At 36.8% G+C, this 22,644-nt stretch overlaps 1 protein-coding gene across 2 annotated transcripts in view; it reads left to right on the forward strand.

Annotated features, from left to right (window-relative positions):
- Positions 1-19,549, forward strand: part of ITGA1 (integrin subunit alpha 1) — a 170,391-nt gene extending 150,842 nt beyond the window's left edge. For both annotated transcript variants that reach the window (XM_054487298.2, XM_054487299.2), the window contains 6 exons: positions 296-409; positions 2,497-2,598; positions 2,747-2,851; positions 7,882-7,974; positions 10,336-10,452; positions 15,464-19,549. In XM_054487298.2, the coding sequence (XP_054343273.1) occupies positions 296-409; positions 2,497-2,598; positions 2,747-2,851; positions 7,882-7,974; positions 10,336-10,452; positions 15,464-15,508 (576 nt within the window). In that variant the 3' untranslated portion in view covers positions 15,509-19,549. The remainder of the gene's footprint in view (positions 1-295; positions 410-2,496; positions 2,599-2,746; positions 2,852-7,881; positions 7,975-10,335; positions 10,453-15,463) is intronic.
- Positions 19,550-22,644: the final 3,095 nt, after the last annotated feature.

A 22,644-nucleotide genomic window follows, 5' to 3' on the forward strand; every position in this document is an offset into this window, starting at 1 on the left:
AGACAAAAACTTCCAATTCTGGTCTTCTATTAATCCTAGGTCTATTAAGAGAATGGGGGATGGAGGAACAATATGATTATAGCTGATACATACGGCTACTGACCATTAAGTGTCCGTATTTTCTGCTGGCTGAATTATGCCAATTCTCTGTACAGCACCATAAAGGATCTGCATTCGTTTGGGGGTTCAAAATATTACACAACTTACTTCATCAGCTAGAAAACAAAGTCCTACATAAGATAGAAGAATTCTATTAAAAGAGGAAGAAAGATTACATTTCCATTTTTTCTTGTAGATTAGAAAAAGTGGATCTTTTCCAATGCCAGAACTTAAGCTGTCAATTTCATTCCCCAATATGACATCAAATGGTTATCCTGTGCTGCACCCAACTGGATTGTCATCTTCTGATGTAAGTCATGTGTGCCTTGGAATTATGTCATTACTGTTATCTTTTCCACTTTATGTTTAAGCCTTTTGTTCTGCATGATACTTGTAATAAAGAGTTTTACCAAAGTAACATGAAGAGGTATTTAGATAATTAAAAGCAAATAATAATAGAGCTGCTGTAACAAAGTATCACAAATCAAGTGACTTAAAACAACACAAATTTATTCTTTCACGGTTCTGGAGTCCAGAAGTCCAAAATCAAGGTGTTGACAGTGTTAATTTCCTCTGGAGGCTCCAAGAGAGACTCTTTTTTCATGCCGATTTCCTAGCTTCTGGTGACAGCTGGCAACCCTAGGCGTTCCTTGGCTTGTGGCAGCATAGCTCCTATCTCTGCCTCTGTCTTCACCTGGCCTTGTCTGTGTTTCTATGTGTTCTCCTTCTCTCTTTGTGTTTCTGCACACTCACCATTAGATTTAGGGTCCACCCTAAATCCAGAGTGATCTCGTCTGGAGATCCTTAATATAATTATGTCTGCAAAGACCCTATTTCCAAGTAAAGTCATATTTACTAGTTCTAGGAGGATTTAGGCATATCTTTGGGGACCACTATTCAATCCACTAGAGTAGATTTTAAATAATTCATTGTTATGAAATGTTTGTTACACTTTTCCTTGATTTGTGGTAATCAAACAACTCTATGAAGTGACTTCTTAATTGTGCCTAAGCATGCACAGCTTCAAACAAAATAGTATAATTGTATTTACTCACATCCCAAATAATAGCAATATTGCACCCCCTTTATATTTTTAGCTTGAATGAGACTATATGATAGTTCATTATGGTTTAGTGCCTAAAACAAAAAATCACCATAAGTATTGAATTAATGTGTGCATGATGTCAGAATTTGGAAATCTGTCTTTTCATGCATTTTTTAAAGTATTCCCAGAAATCAAGAAATAGCAACAATGCTAATTGGCTTGTGATCACTTAAATGTTTTCCTAAGGGCAAGGAAAAAATAAGCCTCTGGAATTTCCCTCTAATCCAAAAAAGCAGGTTTGTGAAAATCCAGAAGAGAAAAAAAAATTGTACTTTTCATACTGCATAGGAAACTTTAATCTTATTAACTTTTGTCGAGGATATTGACAGTACTGGGGAAGCAAAAGATTTACTAGGTTAAGTCTAGAACCAGCTATCTTATAAATATAGCATTTTAACATAATATGTTAACATCTATAGGGCTGTCTGCTTACGTCTACCTCCCACGTAGACTGAGTGTCTTATCCTTGGTGTGTAGGGAATCAAAAGTATTATTGGATGAATACATAAATACAGATGAAGGTCCCTCGCTTTTCAGCTTTTCAATTGTTTCATGAGCCATAATATTGAACAAGTATTTTTGTTGTTTTTGTTTCCTTTTTTTTTTTTTTTTTTTTTTTTGAGACAGAGTCTCTCTGTCACCCAGGCTGGAGTGCAGTGGCGCGATCTTGGCTCACTGCAGCCTCCGCCTCCCATGTCCAAATGATTCTCCTGCCTCAGACTCCCAAGTAGCTGGGACTACAGGCACCTGCCACCACACCCAACTAATTTTTGTATTTCTAGTAGAGATGGGGCCTCACCATGTTGGCCAGGCTGGTCTCGAACTCCTGACCTCAGGTGATCCACCCGCCTCAGCCTCCCAAAGAGCTAGAATTACAGGTGTGAGCCACTGTGGCTGGCCGTTGTTTTTGTTTTTATCAGTAGAATTTAAATGTTTTTCTCTCTCTGTAGTATAGAATTTATAAGCTTATCTTTGATTAAGGTAATAAATTAATGAATGTATTAATCACGTAATAGTAAGTTCTATTAGCATTCTTTCTTTTCCATTACAACCTCACTAGTATCCATTACAATTCACAAGTAGCATGGTAACAGTACATATTATCTTGGGGTGGATATATATGTATGTATGGCTGGTGCATAACAACCTTTTCCATACAGCACACTTACAAAGATGGATCTTTAATATATGGCAATGGCTGTCATTCACAGATTCTTTACACTACTGCAGCAAGTCATTTTTTTCCTCTGATATCTGGCATTGTCTAATAAATGTAATATTTTCATTTCTAGAATGCAAACTGCAGACCCCATATCTTTGAGGATCCTTTCAGTATCAACTCTGGAAAGAAAATGACTACATCAACTGACCAGCTCAAACGAGGCACAATTCTGGTAAATTAAGACAAGTGCTATTTTTACCTTTTGCTTTCCAAATGAATAAAATTGATATCAATCTAGAAATAACTATCTGAAGAATTTAAATATAGATATTTGATAAAATGGCAAGAATACTGATATGTATCTCTGGACATTTAAACAGGACTGCAATACATGTAAGTTTGCTACCATCACATGTAATCTCACTCCTTCTGACATCAGCCAAGTGAATGTTTCACTTATCTTGTGGAAACCAACTTTTATAAAAGTAAGTAACTACATTGTTCTATGCACTGATTGAATAATATCAATAAATATTCATTTACCACTTAGAATATGCAAGGCACAGTGCTGCTGTTGGAAAGAATGTGAGACTAGAGGTATAAGAGGATGTGACCAAGCCCCAGCTCTACTTAACCGGCTATGTGTGTCTCATCTTCCTTGTCTGTTAAGAACTAATATATTACCAAGGTCCCTTCTGGAGAGATATACTTTTTTCAATCTCTCTTATCCTTTTTCTTTGTACTTTAAGAGATAAATACCTTTCCTGTACCAAATCTTGCACTTATCTTAATACTTTGGAACTCAGTTTATGTATAGAGTATAACAAAGTGAATAAAGTGGCAACCCTTGACCCCAGTAACAAAGGAAAGAGCTAACATATACCATAGACTTACTGTGTTTTATCAGACAGTTATTATATGTATAATTTTATAATATATAGGTATATATGAAGCCCTTTTTTTTTTTTTTTTTTTTTTGAGACGGAGTCTCTCTCTGTCTCCCAGGCTGGAGTGCAGTGGCGTGATCTCGGCTCACTGCAAGCTCTGCCTCCCGGGTTCACGCCATTCTCCTGCCTCAGCCTCCCGAGTAGCTGGCACTACAGGAGCCCACCACCACGCCCAGCTAATTTTTTTTTGTATTTTAGTAGAGACTGTGAAGACATTTTTAACCCCTTATAAAGCCAAATCTGTCTGACAATAAACTACTTTAAAACTTTTTATTGTATTTTGTATTATTTGTTTCTCAGGAAGTATTTAGTTGAACATATGACTTTGCCATTTTTGAATTTGATTATAGTAAGTTGCTATTTTTTATGTCATTAACTGTTAATATTGGCAATTTCATTTTTTAAATTTCAACTTTAATTTTAGATACAGGGAATATACACGCACAAGTTTGTTACATGGGTATATTTGCAGGATATTGAGGTTTAGGGTACAGATTCCATCGCTCAGGTAGTGGGCATAATACCCAATAGGTAGTTTGTCAGCTCCCCCAAGTAGTCCACGGTGTCTACTGTTCCCATCTTTATATCCATGAGTACCCAAGGCTTAACTCTCACTTATACATAAGAACACGTGGTATTTGGTTTTCTGTTCCTGTGGAATTTGCTTAGGATTATGGCCTCCATCTGCATGTATGTTGCTGCAAAGGACACGATTTTGTTCTTTTTTATGGCTGTGCAGTGTTCCATGGTGTATATGTACATATTTTCTTTATCCAGGCCACTGTTGATGGGCACCTATATTGATTCCATGTCTTTGCTGTTGTGAAAAGCACTGCAATGAAGATATGACTGCATGTGTCTTTTCGGTAAACAGTTTCTTTTGGGTATATACACCCAGTAATGGGACTGCTGTGTTGAATGGTAGTTCTGTTTTAAGTTGTTTGAGAAATCTCCAAACTGCTTTCCACTGGCTGAACTAATTTACATCCCCACCAACAGTGTATAAGCTTTTCCTTTTCTCCTCTGCCTCACCACTGTCTGTTATTTTTTGACTTCTCAATAATAGCCATTCTGACTGGAGTGAGGTGGTACCTCATTTTGGCTTTGATTTGTATTTCTCTAATGATTAGTGATAATGAGAGTTTTTTCATATGTTTGTTGGCCACCTGTGTGTCATGTTTTGGGGAGTCTATTCATGTCCTTTGCCCATTATTTAATGTGGCTATTTGTTGATTGATTGTTTGCTGAGTTGTTGAAGTTCCTTATTCTGGATATTAGACCTTTGTCAGATGCATAGTTTGCAAATATTTTCACCCATTCTGTAGGTTGTCTGTTTACTCTATTGATAGTGTCTTTTGTTGTGTAGAAGCTCTTTAGTTTAATTAGATCCCACTTGTCAATTTTTGTTTTTGTTGCAATTGCTTTTAGAGACTTAGCCAAAAATTATTTGCCAAGACCAATGTCAGGGAGGGTATTTCCTGGGTTTTCTTATAATATTTTTATAGTTTAAGGGCTTATATTTAAATCTTTAATTTGTCTTGGTTAGTTTTTGTATATGGGGAAAGTTAGGGGTCCAGTTTCATTCTTCTGCATATGGCTAGCAAGTTATCCCAACACCATTTTTTGACTAGGGATTCCTTTCCCCATTGCTTATTTTTGTTGGCTTTATCAAAGATCAGATGGCTGTAGGTATGTGGCTTTATTTCCGAATTCTCTATTCTGTTTCACTGGTCCACGTGGCTCTTCTGTACCAGTATCATACTGTTTTGATTACCGTAGCCTTATAGTAGAGTTCAAAGTCAGGCAGTGTGATGGGTCTGGCTTTGTTCTTTTTACTTAGGATTGCTTTGGCTACCTGAGCTCTTTTTTTAGATCCATATGAATTTTAGAATAGTTTTTTCTAATTCTGTGAAAAATGATGTTGGTACTTTAAGAGCAATAGTGTTAAATCTATACATTGCTTTGGGCAGTATGGCCATTTAATGATATTAAATGAAAGGTTTTTTCTTTTATTTGTCTCATCTCTGATTTCTTTCAGCAGTGTTTTGTAGGTCTCCTTTTAGAGATCTTTTACCTCCTTGGTTAGCTGTATTCCTGGATATTTCAGTGTTTTTTGTAGCTTCTGTAAATGGAGTTTTTTGTTGTTGTTGTTTGTTTTTTTGAGACGGAGTCTCGCTCTGTCACCCAGGCTGGAGTCCAGTGGTGCAATCTCGGCTCACTGCAAGCTCTGCCTCCCGGGTTCACGCCATTCTCCTGACTCAGCAACCTGAGTAGCTGGGACTACAGGCACCCACCACCACGCCCGGCTAATTTTTTTTTTTTTTTTTTTTTTTGTATTTTTAGTATAGACGGGGTTTCACTGTGTTAGCCAGGATGGTCTTGATCTCCTGACCTCATGATCTGCCCACCTCGGCCTCCCAAAGTGCTGGGATTACAGGCGTGAGCCACTGCACCCAGCCCTGAGTTGTGTTGTTTATTTGACTCTCACCTTGAACATTATTGGTGTATAGAAATGCTACTAATTTTTGTACGCCTATTTTGTATTCTGAAACTTTACTAAAGTCATTTATGAATTCTAGGAGTTTTTTGGCAGAATCTTAAAGGTTTTCTAGGTATAGGATCATATTACCAGTGGAAAAAAGATAGCTTGACTTCTTCTATTCCTATTTGGATGTCTTTATTTCTTTATCTTGCCTTATCGCTCTGGCTAGGACTTAGAGTACTAGGTTGAATAGGAGTGGTAAGAGTGGGCATCCTTGTCTTATTCCAGTTCCCCAGGGGAATGGTTCCAGCTTTTGCCCATTCAGTATGATATTGGCTAGGATTAGTTACATATGACTCTTATTATTTGGAGGTATGTTTCTTTGATGCCTGTCTCTACCTAGAGTTCTCGTGCTGATTCTTTCTCATCTTGGGGGACTGATGTTCTTCAACTGTGGTGTAAGTTGAGTGTAGTCATTTGGGCTTGTTTCTGCATGCTTTCAGAGGGCCAAGTCTCTGTACAAGATCTTTATTTGTGGGTGTATGCTTACAGGAGTGTTTATTAGCAAAGTAATTTTTGGTGGTGGTGTTTGAGCTGTGATCCAGGAGAGGGCACTTAAGGGTAATGGGCAGTAGATAGGCTCTTAGTCTTGCCACTCTTGTATTTGCTCATGTTTGCAGGTGTGCTCTGCAGTGGGTGGGGAGAGGCCTCCTCCAATCACTGGCACTGTACCCATGTTTCTTTTGTTAGGTGTTCTGGGCCACAGGCTCCCTCGGGCAGAGGCCATGGCAGGTAGATAGGTGACACCTTTTCCGAACCAGCCCTGTGGAGGGAGTCATGCCCTACTCCAGTGCTGGCCCACGCTGGCCCACAAATCCGTGTTTGTTACCCATCTCAGTGCTCTGAGATGGGGGCTCCTCCTCTACTTGAGTGCCAGCCATAGATCTCAGCTTGGTACTCCTGAGCTGGACATGCCATCTCTGGCATCTGGGTCTCCAGGACACCCCGCTGCTCAGAGTCAGGCTCTGATTGCTTTGGAGGATCCAGAGTCCTCCCAGGTCACAGGGAAAGTACTCAGGTGGGGCGCAGCACCCAGGCTGGGCAGCAGAGACTGCGCTGTGCACATACTCCTGTGGGGCAGTTAGGCAGGAACTCTAGGAGGGTCTGGCAGGCGGGAGAGGCTGCAGAACAGACATGCCCCAGTCCCATGGGGAATGCCTGCTTTCTTCTGGCTTGTGGTCACCTGGGGCTAGAGCCTCTCTGAAGGAGATGGGGAGTCTGAGGATATGGGCACCTATGTCTGTGATCTGCTCACAAAAGCTCCTGGGCTCCATGCTAGCTGAAGCCCTGTCTCTACCTTCTCCCTGGGAAAATCCACCTGCCAGCTCACACATCCATTGGAGATGTTGGGTACTCTGTAGCTTAGATCCCAGATGTCTGTGGCAAGAGTGAGCTGTCCCTCAGTCCCCTCCCTCACCCCTTCTCCAGGAGCCATTTAGGGCCAGGAAGTAGCCCAAGCATTCAGGTACCCTACGCAGGGTTCCCACCTTCTCCCTCTTCAGCCTCAGCATCTTTGTTGCCTCTCCACACACTTGTGGTGTTTTCTCCCTAGAGATCAGATCTGCCCAAATTATATTATCTACTTAATAATTTGGGATCTCTTAGTGGGAGAGATGGCTGTGTCTAGTTAGTCATCTTGTCCTCCCAGATCATCAATTTCATTTTTAAACCTAAATAAGCGCCTAGATAAACTTCATCACCAGAATGTAGCTGTTTCATGTCTTGCTACATTAAAGGTAGGCAGAGTTTGAGGTTTGTTTTTTCTAATGATAAATCGATAGAAAATATTTTTAAAATTTTTTTTCATTCCATAACAAGGATCTAAGTAAGGATTTTCAGTGGCAAATGAGAGAGGATGAGTGCACAGTTATTATTTGATACTACCAGTTCCATTTGGAAGTCAACAAAACTGGAATTTTTAATCTCTCGGAAAAATCTTAGCTTTTATAAATGTCCTACTCAAACATGACTAGCTCTCATTTTGATTAGCATCATATATTAAGAACAAATCTTATTTGCTTTTCAGTCATATTTTTCCAGCTTAAATCTTACTATAAGGGGAGAACTTCGGAGTGAAAATACATCTTTGGTTTTAAGTAGCAGCAATCAAAAAAGAGAGGTAAGTGCAACATGAGTTTTGAAAACGTTATGCATTTCACTCTGAATTTTGTGACATAATGTTTTATAATTGTTGATAGTCCCTTAAGCAGTGACTAGTATTGCTCTCGGTAAGTGACAGACACTATTTGCTTCAAATTATACTTCATTAGCTTCAAATGTGATTTTAGTCTTATTCGTCCTTGTAAGAAACTGGGAAAATCATGATATTTACAATTCACATGCCATGTTTGACTTTATCACTTATAACTATCATGGTAAATGGATGTTTTTACTTTACTTCGATACCAAATGATGCAGTTTTAACTTTCTTCCTTAAAAGCTGACATTATAAAATGCAGCTGACATCTGAAGAGCAGCCTCAAAAAACAACTTCTTTATAAAAAGTGCCTTTATACTCTACAGGAAAACAGGTACATTTTTTAAAGTTTTCTTTCAAATTTCATTGAGAAATTTGAAACAAAAATGAGACGGTATTTCCTAATACAAATTCAGACTTGAGTCCTCAGTAAAAATAGAAAGGTTTGAGTTTTTAACTCTTGTCCTTTTTATAAATTAATAAGCCAAGGTGATGGAGTAAGACCCCATCTCTAAAAAAATAAAATGAAATAAGTACTTGTTACACATGCAGGCATTTCAGCATGATCTCCCCCCTTCTCATGGGAGACTTTAAATATCCCATGTGGATAAACAGCACCATGTGAATCATAAAATTCAATTTGGAAGCTCCCTAACTTTCAGATGTTCTCTTTAAATTGCTTATTTCAAATTTTTCCAATATCAACGACTTCTGATAAGTATACACTTTTCAAGAAAAAGGAAAATACATGCATATAATGTTTACTTATGTCATAAAGAGAGCTTAGCATAAGCAATGCAAAATGCATAGTTGTTTCTTACATAGAATAGCCAACATTTCACTAAAACCTAAAAAATTTGAGTATGGTTTATATTGGAAAAGTACATTTGATTCCTAAATTTATGTGTTAAAATTTTATAATGAGTTTTATTTTCCCTAAATATTAGTTAAAAATTCCCCTGGAAATATTTATTCTACATTCATCCTAAAGGAAAAATTATATCTATATTGATAAAATTACTAAAAGTGATCATTTTGTAATTGTGTGATCTGAGGAAAGTCACCGATCTTTTCTAGATTCCAGTTTCCATATCTGTAAGTTCAGGGAATTGTTTTACATATGTTTAAAATCTGCCTTGCTGGGCATAGTGGTTCATGTCTGTCATCCCAGCCTACTTGGAAGACTGAGATGGAAGGATCACTTTAGCCCAGGAGTTTGAGATCAGCCTGTGCAAAATAGTGAAACCCCATCTGTGTTTTGTTTTGTTTTGTTTTGTTGTTTTGTTTTGTTTTGTTTTAAGAAACTGTCATAATGGTCTGATGCTGTATATGTCTGTATTCTTGCCAGCTCTGTCACCTACTTGGAGTGATTTGAGAGGTTTTGATTAGTATCATGTATATACAAATCTCTCCCCTGTTAGTTTCTTTTTCTACCCTAATCTTCCCTCTAGGTAAAGAAATTGAGGTGTTACTGTTAAAGGCAAATACAGGGCTTGAACTATTACTAGCCATTGATGTCTACCCTAAATTAATTTTTTTCAAATCCCCCAGGGATGGGACACAGAGCAGATAGGTTTCATTGAGGTTTGAGTGCCACCCTGAGAGAGCTTGAGTAGCTGGAACACTAAAAGCGGTCCATTTTACAGCTTTGCTTCAGTTAAAACCTGATTTATACATGTGGACCCAGTGATAAGTCAAGTAGAAGAGACACTGTGGTATAATGAAGAGCACACTGGGAGTGAATATACACGTAAACATTCACTTATCCATACACTTGACATTTATGCATTATACTTTCAATTTATAAACAAAAAATTAAGCACACTAGAAATAAAATAAGGAGACTTTCTCAGGTTCTTATGACAACAAACTGTGACATTCCAATCTAAACTAATGCTATTGTGATAATACAGTAATTAATTAATTACTAATTAATTACTAATTAATTACTAATTAATCTTTAACACACACAATACTTTGGTTCTCCCTGAGTTAAACAGAAATTCACTCCTCCCCTTGAGCATTCCAATCCATTGACATTTAACCCTTTATTTATAAATTTCTGAACAATAATATTATAAATACCTTTTGGTAATAATAAATTTGACATAGTTAGAGATTTAGACTAGATGAAGAGCATTTTCTAATGTAAACCTAATGTTTTCTCGTTATATAGTAATGAGATTAATGCACTGGTAGAGAATTATAGCCTGCAAGAACTCAATGTTCCAGGAGTTCTAACAGGTGTTTATTATGTTAACAATCTTGTTTAATAATTTTCAGCTTGCTATTCAAATATCCAAAGATGGGCTACCGGGCAGAGTGCCATTATGGGTCATCCTGCTGAGTGCTTTTGCCGGATTGTTGCTGTTAATGCTGCTCATTTTAGCACTGTGGAAGGTAAACACCAAAATTCCTTTGACTCTCTACTTCAATCATCAACAGCAAACTGGAGAAATAAGCTCTGATATATTCAGACTATGTAATATAGTATTATTGCATCAATGAAACAAACATTGAAATGATGACTAAGAGAAAGAAAAAAGAAAAATGCGTATTTCCAACACTGCACACAACTTGACCCAATTTTTGTAAAGGAAAAAAAACTTATTTTGAGTTAGAAATATTCAAAAATTCACAAAAGTATCTTTCTAGAGTTTAGGATGATAAGGGACTTTCACATGTCTGTAACAATTAAAATTTTATAATAAGTATGTATTTTATAAACAGAGAACAATGAAAACTGTCTTTTACAGAAAAAGGAAAAATGAATTCCTATGTCAATTTAAGGATATATAAGCAGTAGATTCAAGGTTAAAATAAGCCTTGTTTTAATCACACATCTCCATGTGTCTTAAATATCAAATAATTCTTTAATGTTTAAATATACATGGCACATTTTATGTAATAAATTGTGTGCCTGAGTGGAGGATAAGGGATCAGCTGATGTAGGGGAGATCTTAAAATTTCACAGACTCCTATTTCAAATTCTGTGGTAAAAGTGAGTAACCACCTATTTTGTGTCAAGTAACTCTGGATATTTATGTAATGTTTTGCTTAGGCTGAAATAGACATGACTTTTAAAACTCTTAGCAGCTGTATAATTTTCACATTAAGTAGAACTGAGATGACAGCTTTTGGGATAAGTTGATTAGAGAATAACATCCCATACAAAGTTGAATGTTTTTTCAATTAAATATCAAATAAGCATTTATTCTAGCATAATATTCCCCTATATTTTACCTATTGTTTTGTTAAATAGTTAAATTATGTTAAAAATATAGGTTGTGGCTACATATTAATTGTTCTATTACCTGAGCAACATAATTATTTAATCAAATAGTTTAAATAGCAAGTTTCTCTCCCACTGAAATACCAGCTGTTCCTATCCTTTCTTACTCTCCTATGACTCACTTCCTCTTTTGAGGGGCTTAGTCTCAGAGGAGATGGTGAACAAAGCCAGATGTAGGTCAGTGGCATTTAATTCAGTAAATAGAATCCATGGCTTTTCTCTAGCAAAGTTCCCCAAACAAAATTCTCGACTACAGCTCTTCCTTCTACTTAATAAGGGATCAGTGTTCTCTCTGTAATACCTAGCTTTGCCACACTGTGGTACCCAAGGCCTGGCTTATTGGTGTCAAGGTTGTACTTGAAATATAGGAAGTGGTTTCTTCATTTATATGCACCTCTAATAGAGAGTGTTACTGTTGATTTTTTTCAGTATAGTCTTCTATTCTCAGCACTGCACTTACCTGTATGGTTTTGGGACACCACTGGCAGGAGAAGAGGAAAACCAGAGCTGATATATGGATAGGTTCTTTCAGGCCTTGTACCTCTGTTTCAGACAAACAAATAGGAAATTTCAGTCACCTATTTTTCAGTCAGTAGTCTGAAAAAGCATAAATGTAAAAATAAGCTCATTATTTCATCCAGATAATGATGTGTTGATATATTCTGACAGCTTCTTAGGTTATTATTATTGTTGTTGTTGTTGTTATTATTATTATTATTATTATTATTATTGCAGGCCCAAAAGAAGGTCATTTGACAAACTTTGGGATGTCTTACCCAGTAGAAATAGTTCAGCCACTTCATTGGGAGGCCCAGCAATCAGAACTGTGATTCTAAGGTAGAAGGGAAGAAACTAGCTCTTATCGAATGCTTACTATGTGCAGGGAAGTGTTTTAAACACTTCTGCTTTAAGCATTCCCACTTAATACTCATATCAACCTTATGAGGTCTTATGAACCTCCTCTTGTAAATGAGGAACATAAAATTTAAGTATATTTCCCAAAGACACATAGTGAGATTCAGAATAAGGATCTGAATTCTGTGCCAAAACCACTGACTATTATCACTCTGTGTTCTCTCCTGCTTCCATTCACTCTGGTGTCCTCGCAACAATCTTTTTGACCAAGTATTTTAACTACATTTTACACCTGAGGACATTAAAGCAAAGGGAGGTAAAGTGACTCTCCCACAATTACTAGCTAGTAAATGACTGGATTCAAGGAATGATCTACAGAGCTCTTTCTTTTTCCAATATATCCTACTGCTGCAGGCTATAGGGTAGGGCTCTTTACTCTGGAGCTCCAGGAGTTGGGTTTTGTTCAAGAGGGTCATGAACTCTCTGAAACACATAATACTGTCTTTGGTTTTGGAATGAGGGTCCCTGGTTGAATTCAGACTTTCAGTAGTTCCATTATATCAAGAAGGCTAATCCCACCTCCCCCTACTTTAAATTTCTGTTGGAAGCTCCCTGAAGCATGAGTCCAGCTGCAGTAGGTTCAGAAGAGCTACTCTTATCCCAGACATCTTTTTTATTCTAACTAGACCTGGATCAGACACCTCAGGACTATCCCTTCTTCCTTCCTTTCCTGAATCCCACCAGTCTGGAGTTCATTGGAACTCCCAAGTCTGAGTCTCTGTGTAAGACACAGGCCAAAAGTTCCTCTTAGAGCAGAGATTCACTTTCAAAAGACACAGTCTTTATATCTTTGTCTTCATCATACACATGGCAACAATTAAAGCTTGACAAAGTGTTAGTAGCTGCTTAATATACTTCATGATTGATGGGAGGAAACTTGTAGGGGACGTATGTTTAAATAGGTGGAGAAACTTGTCCTGAAATATGGTACCACATGCCAGGGGAGATGCCCAGCCAGGCCAGCATATCCAATAGAGTAGGAGGACATCAGCACACGAGGAGCCATGAGAGACTCAGAAGATTCCTCTCTCCTAACTTGATGTCGTAATGATGCCTGAAGTTCCTCAACTGATGATTTATTTATTAATCCTAAAGCTTTATTCTTCATCCAATATACATGTTCTGGGTGGGTGTGGATGGGGACTGGTATCTCACCACTTTTTAGTCTTTTATACATTAGTATGAATTTATTCATTCAGCAATTATTCCATGTTATATTCATTAAGCACCTACTTTTTTGACAGAGATCACCTCATCAGACCCTTTGCCATAGGGTTTTGAACAAGGGATCATGAAACAAACACAGGAAGGAAAAAAGGAAAGCCAGTGCTGCAAAGAAAGTGTTGGGGCTGAAAACAAACTCTATAGGTTTCAAATTTGGGCTAGGATTGGCCCAGTCCCTCTTGAAGCTATAAACTATTTTCTCCTAATCGCCACTCTTTGTCACTCAACTTCTCTTAAAAACCCATGTTAATTGGTTGGGTGGAATGCTTAGATAACAGATGTTATTTTAAAATAGAACATTTAATGTGTAGAAGCCAAGGAGTGTTGTAAAGAAGCAAAAAGACCTGTGAGAGATCAGAAGCAAAGCACAGTGGGAAGGAGAAAAAGTCTTAGAATCCACCACCTGCTTTTGTGAAAGCCTTGTCTGTTTATTTTTGACTCAGGACATGCAGGCACAAGTTAAGAAGCCCAGTGGTTTGTAAATCGGGAACTTTTATAGTTGGCTCATATAAAAAAGCCTGAGACATGTAGGAGAGCTGGCATTTGGGGAAGACAAACTTATTGTTTTCATGTGTATTTGTTCTGTTCCCACCTTTTCTTCATCTACCCCCAACTAGATGATGGCATAATAGAAGACATAAGCCCTGAATAAAAATTTTCCAACCTAAAAGTGCATATTTTTGAGGGTTTATCCCCTCTAAGCCCTCAGTTGTTTAATAATTATTTTATAAACACATAGTTCCCTGGCATAATTTGCCATAATTTCATGATTAAAATGATACAGAGGTGCCACACTTTTAAAGAATTAACTCATTGCCTTTGCTCGATCTATTATAGCCCCCTCTCAAATTTAAAAAATATATACAAATTTGAAAAAACACTTATCTATGACCCTTAATTTTCTTTTTATAAAAATAAGCATTTTAGGTTAAATAATTGCAAAGATTCCTTCTATCCCCCATACTTAGTTTTGTTATTCTATAGAATGGGAAACAATTGCAGCACTTATAACATTTTATGATGCCCCAAGTTGCAAAGCATAATGAAATATAGCTCACCATCCACCACAATGTGAAATTTTTCTTATGGTCAACAACTTCATTTTTTATTTCCAAATGATGTAGTGTATTTTCAAGAGGCTTTTTATATCAAATCTATATAAGCAGACATCCTGATGCATTTAAAGTTAATACAGACAACTCAGAAATCTCCCTAACGCCCTAGCCATAATATACCTGTCAGATTCCCTACCATCTCTATTGACCTCAACTTATGGTCATCGATCATTTGATGGAAATTTCTCTGCCACATCCCTGAAAAAAAAGATGATGGCAAAGAAGAGACAATGCTAGCTAATTGCAGTTTGTCTCCCAAAATATTTTCCTAGAAACTTTTAATTAGTTCAATGTGTATACTACATTTTACTAGGGGTCATGATGTATTTAACCAATGAAAATGTTAAAAATGAAACAGTGGCCTGGCGCACGGTGGCTCACACCTGTAATCCCAGCACTTCGGGAGGCCGAGATGGGCAGATCATGAGGTCAAGAGATAGAGATCATCCTGGCCAACATGGTGAAACCCCGTCTCTACTGAAAATACAAAAATTAGCTGGGCATGGTGGTGCATGCCTGTAGTCCCAGCTACCCAGGAGGCTGAGGCAGGAGAATCACTTGAACCCGGGAGGCAGAGGTTGCAGTGAGCGGAGATCACGCCACTGCACTCCAGCCTAGTGACAGAGTGAGACTCTGTCTCAAAAAAAAAAAAGAAAAAAGAAAAAAAAAAAAGAAACAGCAATTTAATAAATGTCATTTTTTGACATTGAATATTAATAGGTCAATGAGAAAATATTTCTTAATTATATTAGTTGTGTGCCCAGCATTGCCAATATACTATTAAATTTAATTCTACCCAAAGGATTAATATTTGCTACCTAAATTAAAATAGTTAATTGTGTTATGTTTTGTGTTTTCTCAACAGATTGGATTCTTCAAAAGACCATTGAAAAAGAAAATGGAGAAATGAAATATTTTACAAAAGAAAATAATAACAATTATTCAATAACCTATCCTCAGGTTTGCCTCAAATATGTGACAAGAAATGTATAATTCATGACATAGTCATGTAACTATGTAATCCATCAGGGATTAATTACTTGGAAAATGACAGGTCATGCATTATCCAAAAACAATACCAAAAAGACATATTTTATAAAATGACAAAAAATATTTTACATAATTACTCATTTTTGTTGAGTAAGCAAAATTACAAAGTGTTTTTAAAAAAACCTGTACAAATATGTTTATGTATTAAATCACCATCCAAAATATTTAATGAATACATAAAAAGATTTTTATGATCATAGAAACATCTATTTTCAAAACAATATAAATTAAGCTTTTCCCCTTGATTCCTGTTGGATATCCATGTTCAGCATGACAGTTAGCACTCATAAATGCCAAGAAAAGAATTACCTGAAAAAGATCATTTCTCCCGATTCAAATGAGAACATTTTCCCTTGGTAGAATCCATATACAATATGGATTGAAAATTAAGTCACGAAGAATACATTTAGCATCTTTGTGTTGGGTTCTATACCTAAAAATTTCCACCCCCGACCCAAGGTGATTGGAAAGCACTGCAATTGAGCTAAAATTTTATCTAGGATGGAAAATCAGGATAGACTCATTTAAAAACAAGTATATTAAATGGGTTAAATTAAGCTTTTACAGAACATGCTTAATTTTGATATTGAGCTCTAAATGCAAAACTCTTCCATACTGAAAAAACACTTAAAGCAGTTTTGTGCGGCATCACAGTGATTTGTCATGAAAAGCCATATATGGGGGACATGCTAAAATGGCTTCTGAATGAAATATGACAGCAGAGAAAGATGCCACTGAAATGCTGAAATTATCTTTGCTGAGCAGCTTTTGAATGCTAAGCGTGCCAGTATGTGACCCAAAGAAGGAGTTGTCTCAACTCCTTGGTACAGGATTCGTTCAAACCCCCAAGCTGTGAGAGTGTGTTTATTTTTAATTTTTTGAAAGGTATTTAATTTCCAACCACATTTCTTATTTTTTTGAAAAGACAATGTTCCATTTCAGTATTACATTTTACCAAGAAGTCACTGCTTTTTAAGTGTGTTGCATCAATATTTAAATAAAATCCCAGAAATGTATTTTAAAGAATTTCAGGTTTGAAAACTCAAACCAACAGAAAGATATCACACCTTTGTATGTGCTTCTTTGTTCTTGAAGTAGTCATTATGGTTCATTGGAATCTACTGTAGCATAAGCTCCTAGGTTGCTCCATTTCTTAGGAAAATAGCAATGAATGAATGTATAGTAGCTGCATGTGTGAACTACTGCTGTAAAGTTTGCTGACATTTCTGCAACAACTCCATTTCTCCATCTGATTTACCAGAACCTGTAACAAGACCAGAACATGTATTTATCCAGAAACTCCTGGGCTCTGCTTTGTTCAAAAAGGAGCAAATCCACATAGAAATTAAATGTTATAAATTTTTTTTTCAAACTAATTTCCAAAGAATTTAGCTGAAGACTCAGAGTCAGCCTACCTCTTGACTCTCCACATCTGCATCTAAGATCCTGAAGGCCAAAGGAATGTGCCTGTGGGATGCCAAGGCCATCAGTAGCTGGAAGAAAGAATATCTCTTTCTAGAGGTTTGGTGTCCTCTTGCTGGCCTGTCATTATTCGGAAATACGCGCTTTTGGAATTTCCTTCATTTTCACTATTTCCAGGTTCAGAAATCATACCTTCCACTTGTTCTCTCTTTGCCCAGTAAAACTCAGGGTTTCTCTTATTCGGAGTTACCATGTTGCACACCCCCAGTGCTTAGCCTGCCCAGAAGCCCTGCTCCGATCTCAGCAAGATCTTAGTAGTAAAGCTAACGGATCCATTGAAATTCATACTCAGCGTCTGTGACTACTAGACAAAGCCCATTTACTGAACCATGAGTGTGCACTTTTAAACTAAATTGTTAACTGAAAGGGAAAAAATAGAAATGAGGGCATTTTGAAGTTTTTAGAAAAGAGAGGAAGAGCTGTTGGCCAGATCAAAGAGATACTTATAAGCCCGGCACAGTTTTTAACATAAGTCATTCCTGGCTATTAAGTAAAATATTTCATGAACCAGAAGTCCTGTTTCTCTAATATTATAATTTGTTGAGGTTTGTGTGTGTGTGTGTGTGCATGTGCAGACACATGTACACATATAAATTGAATACAAAAATAGCTCAATAACACCAAAAAACAGTTTACAGAAAATAAACACAAAAGCTATATCTGCAAGACAAGTTTGATTGATCTACTTTTCATATAGTTTCATTTTTATTAATATTTAGGTTTAACTTATAGTTCTGCAATTATTTAAAAAACAAGTACAGAGCGTTTGATTTAAAAAAGTCAACAGATGTTTCAAAATAGCTTTGTACAAATGTTATAAAACATATTTAATGATTAAGAAATGTACTAGACTCTATCATTTACTTTTAAAACATTTAATTAGAAAAACAGGTGATATTTAAGACTATTTATAAGCTTATTGGCTAAATTGCCAAAAAGTTTCTTTTTCTCTAACTTTGGTATTCTAAATAATTGATTATTGCTCCCATTGTAAACTGAACCATGTATGCACTCTCTTTTCTGACCAAACTACAATGGTATATTGGTAAATTATTTAACAACACACTGTCCAGGAGGGAAAAAAAAACAGTCTCTGTTTTGTATCATTTGCCAGTTTCCATGGTCCGAATATTCTCTCTCCATTTTCAAACTACCAAAGTGACCCTAATCAGCTTACAAAATTCCTGGAAATGTATCTGCCAGCTCTTACCAACCAGTGTGAGCTGACTTCAGCACACCACTGAGACAGATTACACGATAGATAGACAGATAGATAGACAGACGGACAGACAGACAGACAGACAGATAGATAGATAGAGACTGATAGAGAACATGTTGTGTCTATATACATATCCAATGACACACAGTATAATCACGTTTTAAATTATACCAAAAGTACTGATTATATCAAGCCCAGTAGACATAATGCTACACAGCACCCATTCTTTAATTTTGATTTCTAAAATTATAACCTTCCTTTGATATTAATAAAGTGTTATGAACTTGCAGGAGAAGGAAGGAGTTGAAAGAAGGAAAATATAAAGGGTGATCCACAGTGAAAATCAGACCTACACAGCAGCCACAAAAAAAAATGTCTCATTTTCCCAAGGAATCCAAAGTCCCGTGAGACACATTACAAAAGATGATACTTTGTAAATATTTTTAACTTCTATGATCCAATTTCAACTTCATTGATCCAATTTGTCAAACTATTTTCCTCTGAGCACTAGATTCATGGGCAATTTAATCTCTGAATATTTTCTGTGTCATAAGTGTGCTTGAAAAGAGGCTTGTAGTAAACAGATACTTTTACAAAATTTGATGTTTCTGCAACCATAATAATTTTATCTATAAATGCGTATATACATATATATACACACACATACACTCACATGCAGATATTTACATATATAGATATTCTCTTTTCCTTTTATAAAATCAAAGTCTAGGCTCAATTGGAAAATGGAAATATTTGCACCAAAAGAAAAAAGTGCCATTGTTGTGATCAATGGAGTAAAGCTGGGGTATAGTAGAGGCTGGAGAAGCCCTGCCCATGTTCTCTCCAAGGCCACAACTTGCACACTGTGAATGGTGTCCCCACTGGCTCCATGGAGTGTGCCTTCACACGGGGGAATGTCCTTGTCCAACACGCTGTAATCTACTCCATGGGAACTGACTGTCCTGCTTTTCACAACATTGAGAAACAGACCCAGAGCCTGTCTCATGTGCCAGGTGCAGTCACATTATTGTTCAAATAAAGCGGCTTCTGACAAATCAGTTTTTCAAAATAGCATCCTATGTACTTTTCATTTCTTCCAACAACTCTCAGGCCCCCTTTTGCCAGTTTTCTCCCCCAGGGGAGATTTTCAAGACTACTGGAGAAAAATCTGTTAATAAAGCATTTGCTCTGCGTACCAGCTTCAGTGACTCAATCATTTATACAGGATTTCAGTGTTTTGTTCTGCAGCGGTGTTCTAAAGGGTTCACATAGTATAATGGAGGAAGGACAGAGCAGAATATACTTCCAAGCTGGAACATCTTTAAGACATTTACAAACTGTTATGGGACACTATCAGCAACTATGCCTGGGGAAGCTAGCAGGATTCAGCTCTTCAATGGCCCTCCAAATGCACCCAACAATTGCCAACCTCACCCATGGAAATCATCTAAAAAATGAAAAGAAGGGCCTTGAAGTCCTCACATGGATGCTGTATTTATAACTAAAATGTACAGTTTAATTCTAAATAGCAGGCTTTTAAATGCAAACAGCTTCCAGGTGAGTCCTCTGGCTTCCAATCAGACTGCTGATTTTAAACCATTCTCACACAGAATTTCTGAAACCACCACCAGGTATTAATTCTGTTAACTGCAGTGAAAGGAAACCCAAGGCACATTACAAAAGGCTAAATGCTGCTGTTTCTAAGTGGAAGCACTGTTGAACAACACTCTTAGGTGGAATAAGAAAAATAGGGTTAAACTGTAACTTGTAATCGGACGAACAAATCAGCATCTTTGATCCTCAGGTTAAAATTTAATCTTAAATCTAGAAATTCGAAGTAACAGCCTTTAACCATTAACCTTGAGGAAAATGTGAAGTAGCATCTGGAGTCTCTTAAGCCCCAGCCCTGTTGTCCCCTACAGCATCTCCACCCGGGAAGTCCAGTTCCTAACTAATGGGAATGGATCCTTTTCCCATTATAAAGGGCCGATGCTTAACCCTTGAACCCACTACCGTTCTTATGCCCCAAGATCTGCACCTTACATCAGGCACCCAGGAATACTTCTCACTGAAATTTTACCATACCAAAAAATATGTAAGGGTGACTCATCACTCCTAACTTTGGACTCCTTGCTTTGAGATCAGTATTTTTTTCTCTCTCTTTACATATAGCAAAAGCTTTCCCCAGTAGCTAATGAATTTAGGACTTTATACAAGACTCCCTAGCAATTTCCTCCTCCCACAGGCTGGAGAATTTCAGTGCTATGAGACTGGGCAGTAGGAGCCAGAGCCAATTTGCAGGATCTCTCTTCCTTCTGCCTTCCAGTTGGCTCTCTTCTCAGCTGAGTAGTGGGGATGATTTGGGGCTTACTCAGCAAGGCCATTCTCTGCCTTGTGCCCATAGCAGGGCCTTGGGTGGTGGCATGTTATCTTTGTTGGTGAGCAGACACTCAGAGATCCTTTAATTATCTGACACACCATGGAAATCTTGGCAATCAACTAAGGACCTGTGACACTCATAACTACGATTACATTTGGCTTTAGCATATTTCAGGTAATATCTTTATGAAAAAAAGATGAAGTATGGAATTGTAGGAACTCTTTTGCAATAGACTGAGATCCAATGTTTAAATCTTTTTATTTCAGTTTGATCTGTGCCTTTCGATTGGGGACAAAATTTTAAAAACAAATCTTCCAAATGACACCACAATGAAAGCCAGTTGTGGTCTTGAAAAATCTCTCTATTGCATTACTTATCCTCACCCTTGTTTTTTAAGAGGTAGAGAGAGATTACTGGGAAGCAGTGAGCCAACATAATTGTCCCTTTCCTCTACAGAATAGCTGTGCAGAAGGGGACCACCACACTTAGGACCAGTGCCAGGTGACAATCTTTCTGTCATGCTGCTGCAGCATTTTGCACCTTGAGAGACAGGAAAAAAAATGGGGGTGAGGGAGTGGAAGATGATGAAACTATTTCTCTTTTATGTCTACATCCTTACTCCTCAAAATACTTTAAACCCACTCAGACCCCGTATACCCTGCCCACAATACTAACACATGTACTTTGCATAAGTAAATTGTTGATTAAATAAGAGCAAAACTATATTATTATGTGTAGATTAACCAAGGCTAATTTCCTGGAGTTTAATACACTTTGGATTCAAGTAAAAACAATCACTTAATGCAGCAACATCTCAGACCCTCTTCCCTCTGGAACCATTTTATACAAGAGAACTCAACATTTACTGTTTTATTTCTGATACTGCCTGCCATTACTCAGGGTGCAAGAGATGCTCTGCATTCCTTATTAGGAAAAATTGGCCTGTAAGGAGAATGATATACTGTGTATTACTACTGTGAGACTGTAAAATTGTTAATGGACAGTGTAAAGAATTGTATTTATTTTATTAGCAAGAAAAATGTTGCATTCAAGAACTACTGCCCTGAAACATCCATCACTCCAGTGAACTGTTCTGCCTGATCTAATATAAAGTTACATTTCATTGCTCATTTTTTATTTGCCTCACTAAAATGAATAACTTAAGGGAATGTGCATTTCTACAAGACTTTAATTGGATAAACTCATTAGAAGAAAATGTTTCAATTGCATTCAAGAACAAAGAAGCATAACCTTTGTTGACTCTTGTAATTTGTTATATGCTTCATTTAAACCCATTTTTTAAAGAAATCAGGTAACAGTCATTTAATCTGATATAATTAGAAATAGCTGAGATTGTAAAAAAGCATTTTGAATGTCCTATGTATGGCATATCCTGTACACCGATTGAAGGTCAGAGCTTTGGTATTTTTGTATAATTCTATCTTATCTGGTGCATCAGCTGTGTATTTTACGTCAAGGTAAATGAGCATCCTGTCTTATATGTTAAATTTAAAAAATGACTTTTTCAAAGAAGAATGTGATTGCTGTGATTTTTAAGTGTGTATATTTTTTCCAAAATTAATGTGACTTCTTCTGAAGCTCCAACCTTTTTTTTTTTTTTTTTTTGATGCTTTGGCAGGTTTTCACTTTAATGCTCTAAAAGGAAAAAGCAAAAAGTAAATTAAGTCTGTCTGTGGTGTTTCCTGTACAAGATTTAGCAATGTGATTAGTTTTTTTGCGAACTTGAGAAAAAAACCACAGGATCTATAATGCTATATATCTTCTTCTAATGAGATGTTTTAATAATAAATAGTCTGCAGTATAATCATAGATTATACCATATAGGTGAGATAAAAAAATCAAGAAATTTAAAAATAGTTATTTTCTTTATTCAATTTACAGTTCATTATATAAA

The sequence above is a fragment of the Pongo pygmaeus genome, chromosome 4, assembly GCF_028885625.2.
Source record: "Pongo pygmaeus isolate AG05252 chromosome 4, NHGRI_mPonPyg2-v2.0_pri, whole genome shotgun sequence".
Taxonomy (NCBI): Eukaryota; Metazoa; Chordata; class Mammalia; order Primates; family Hominidae; genus Pongo; species Pongo pygmaeus.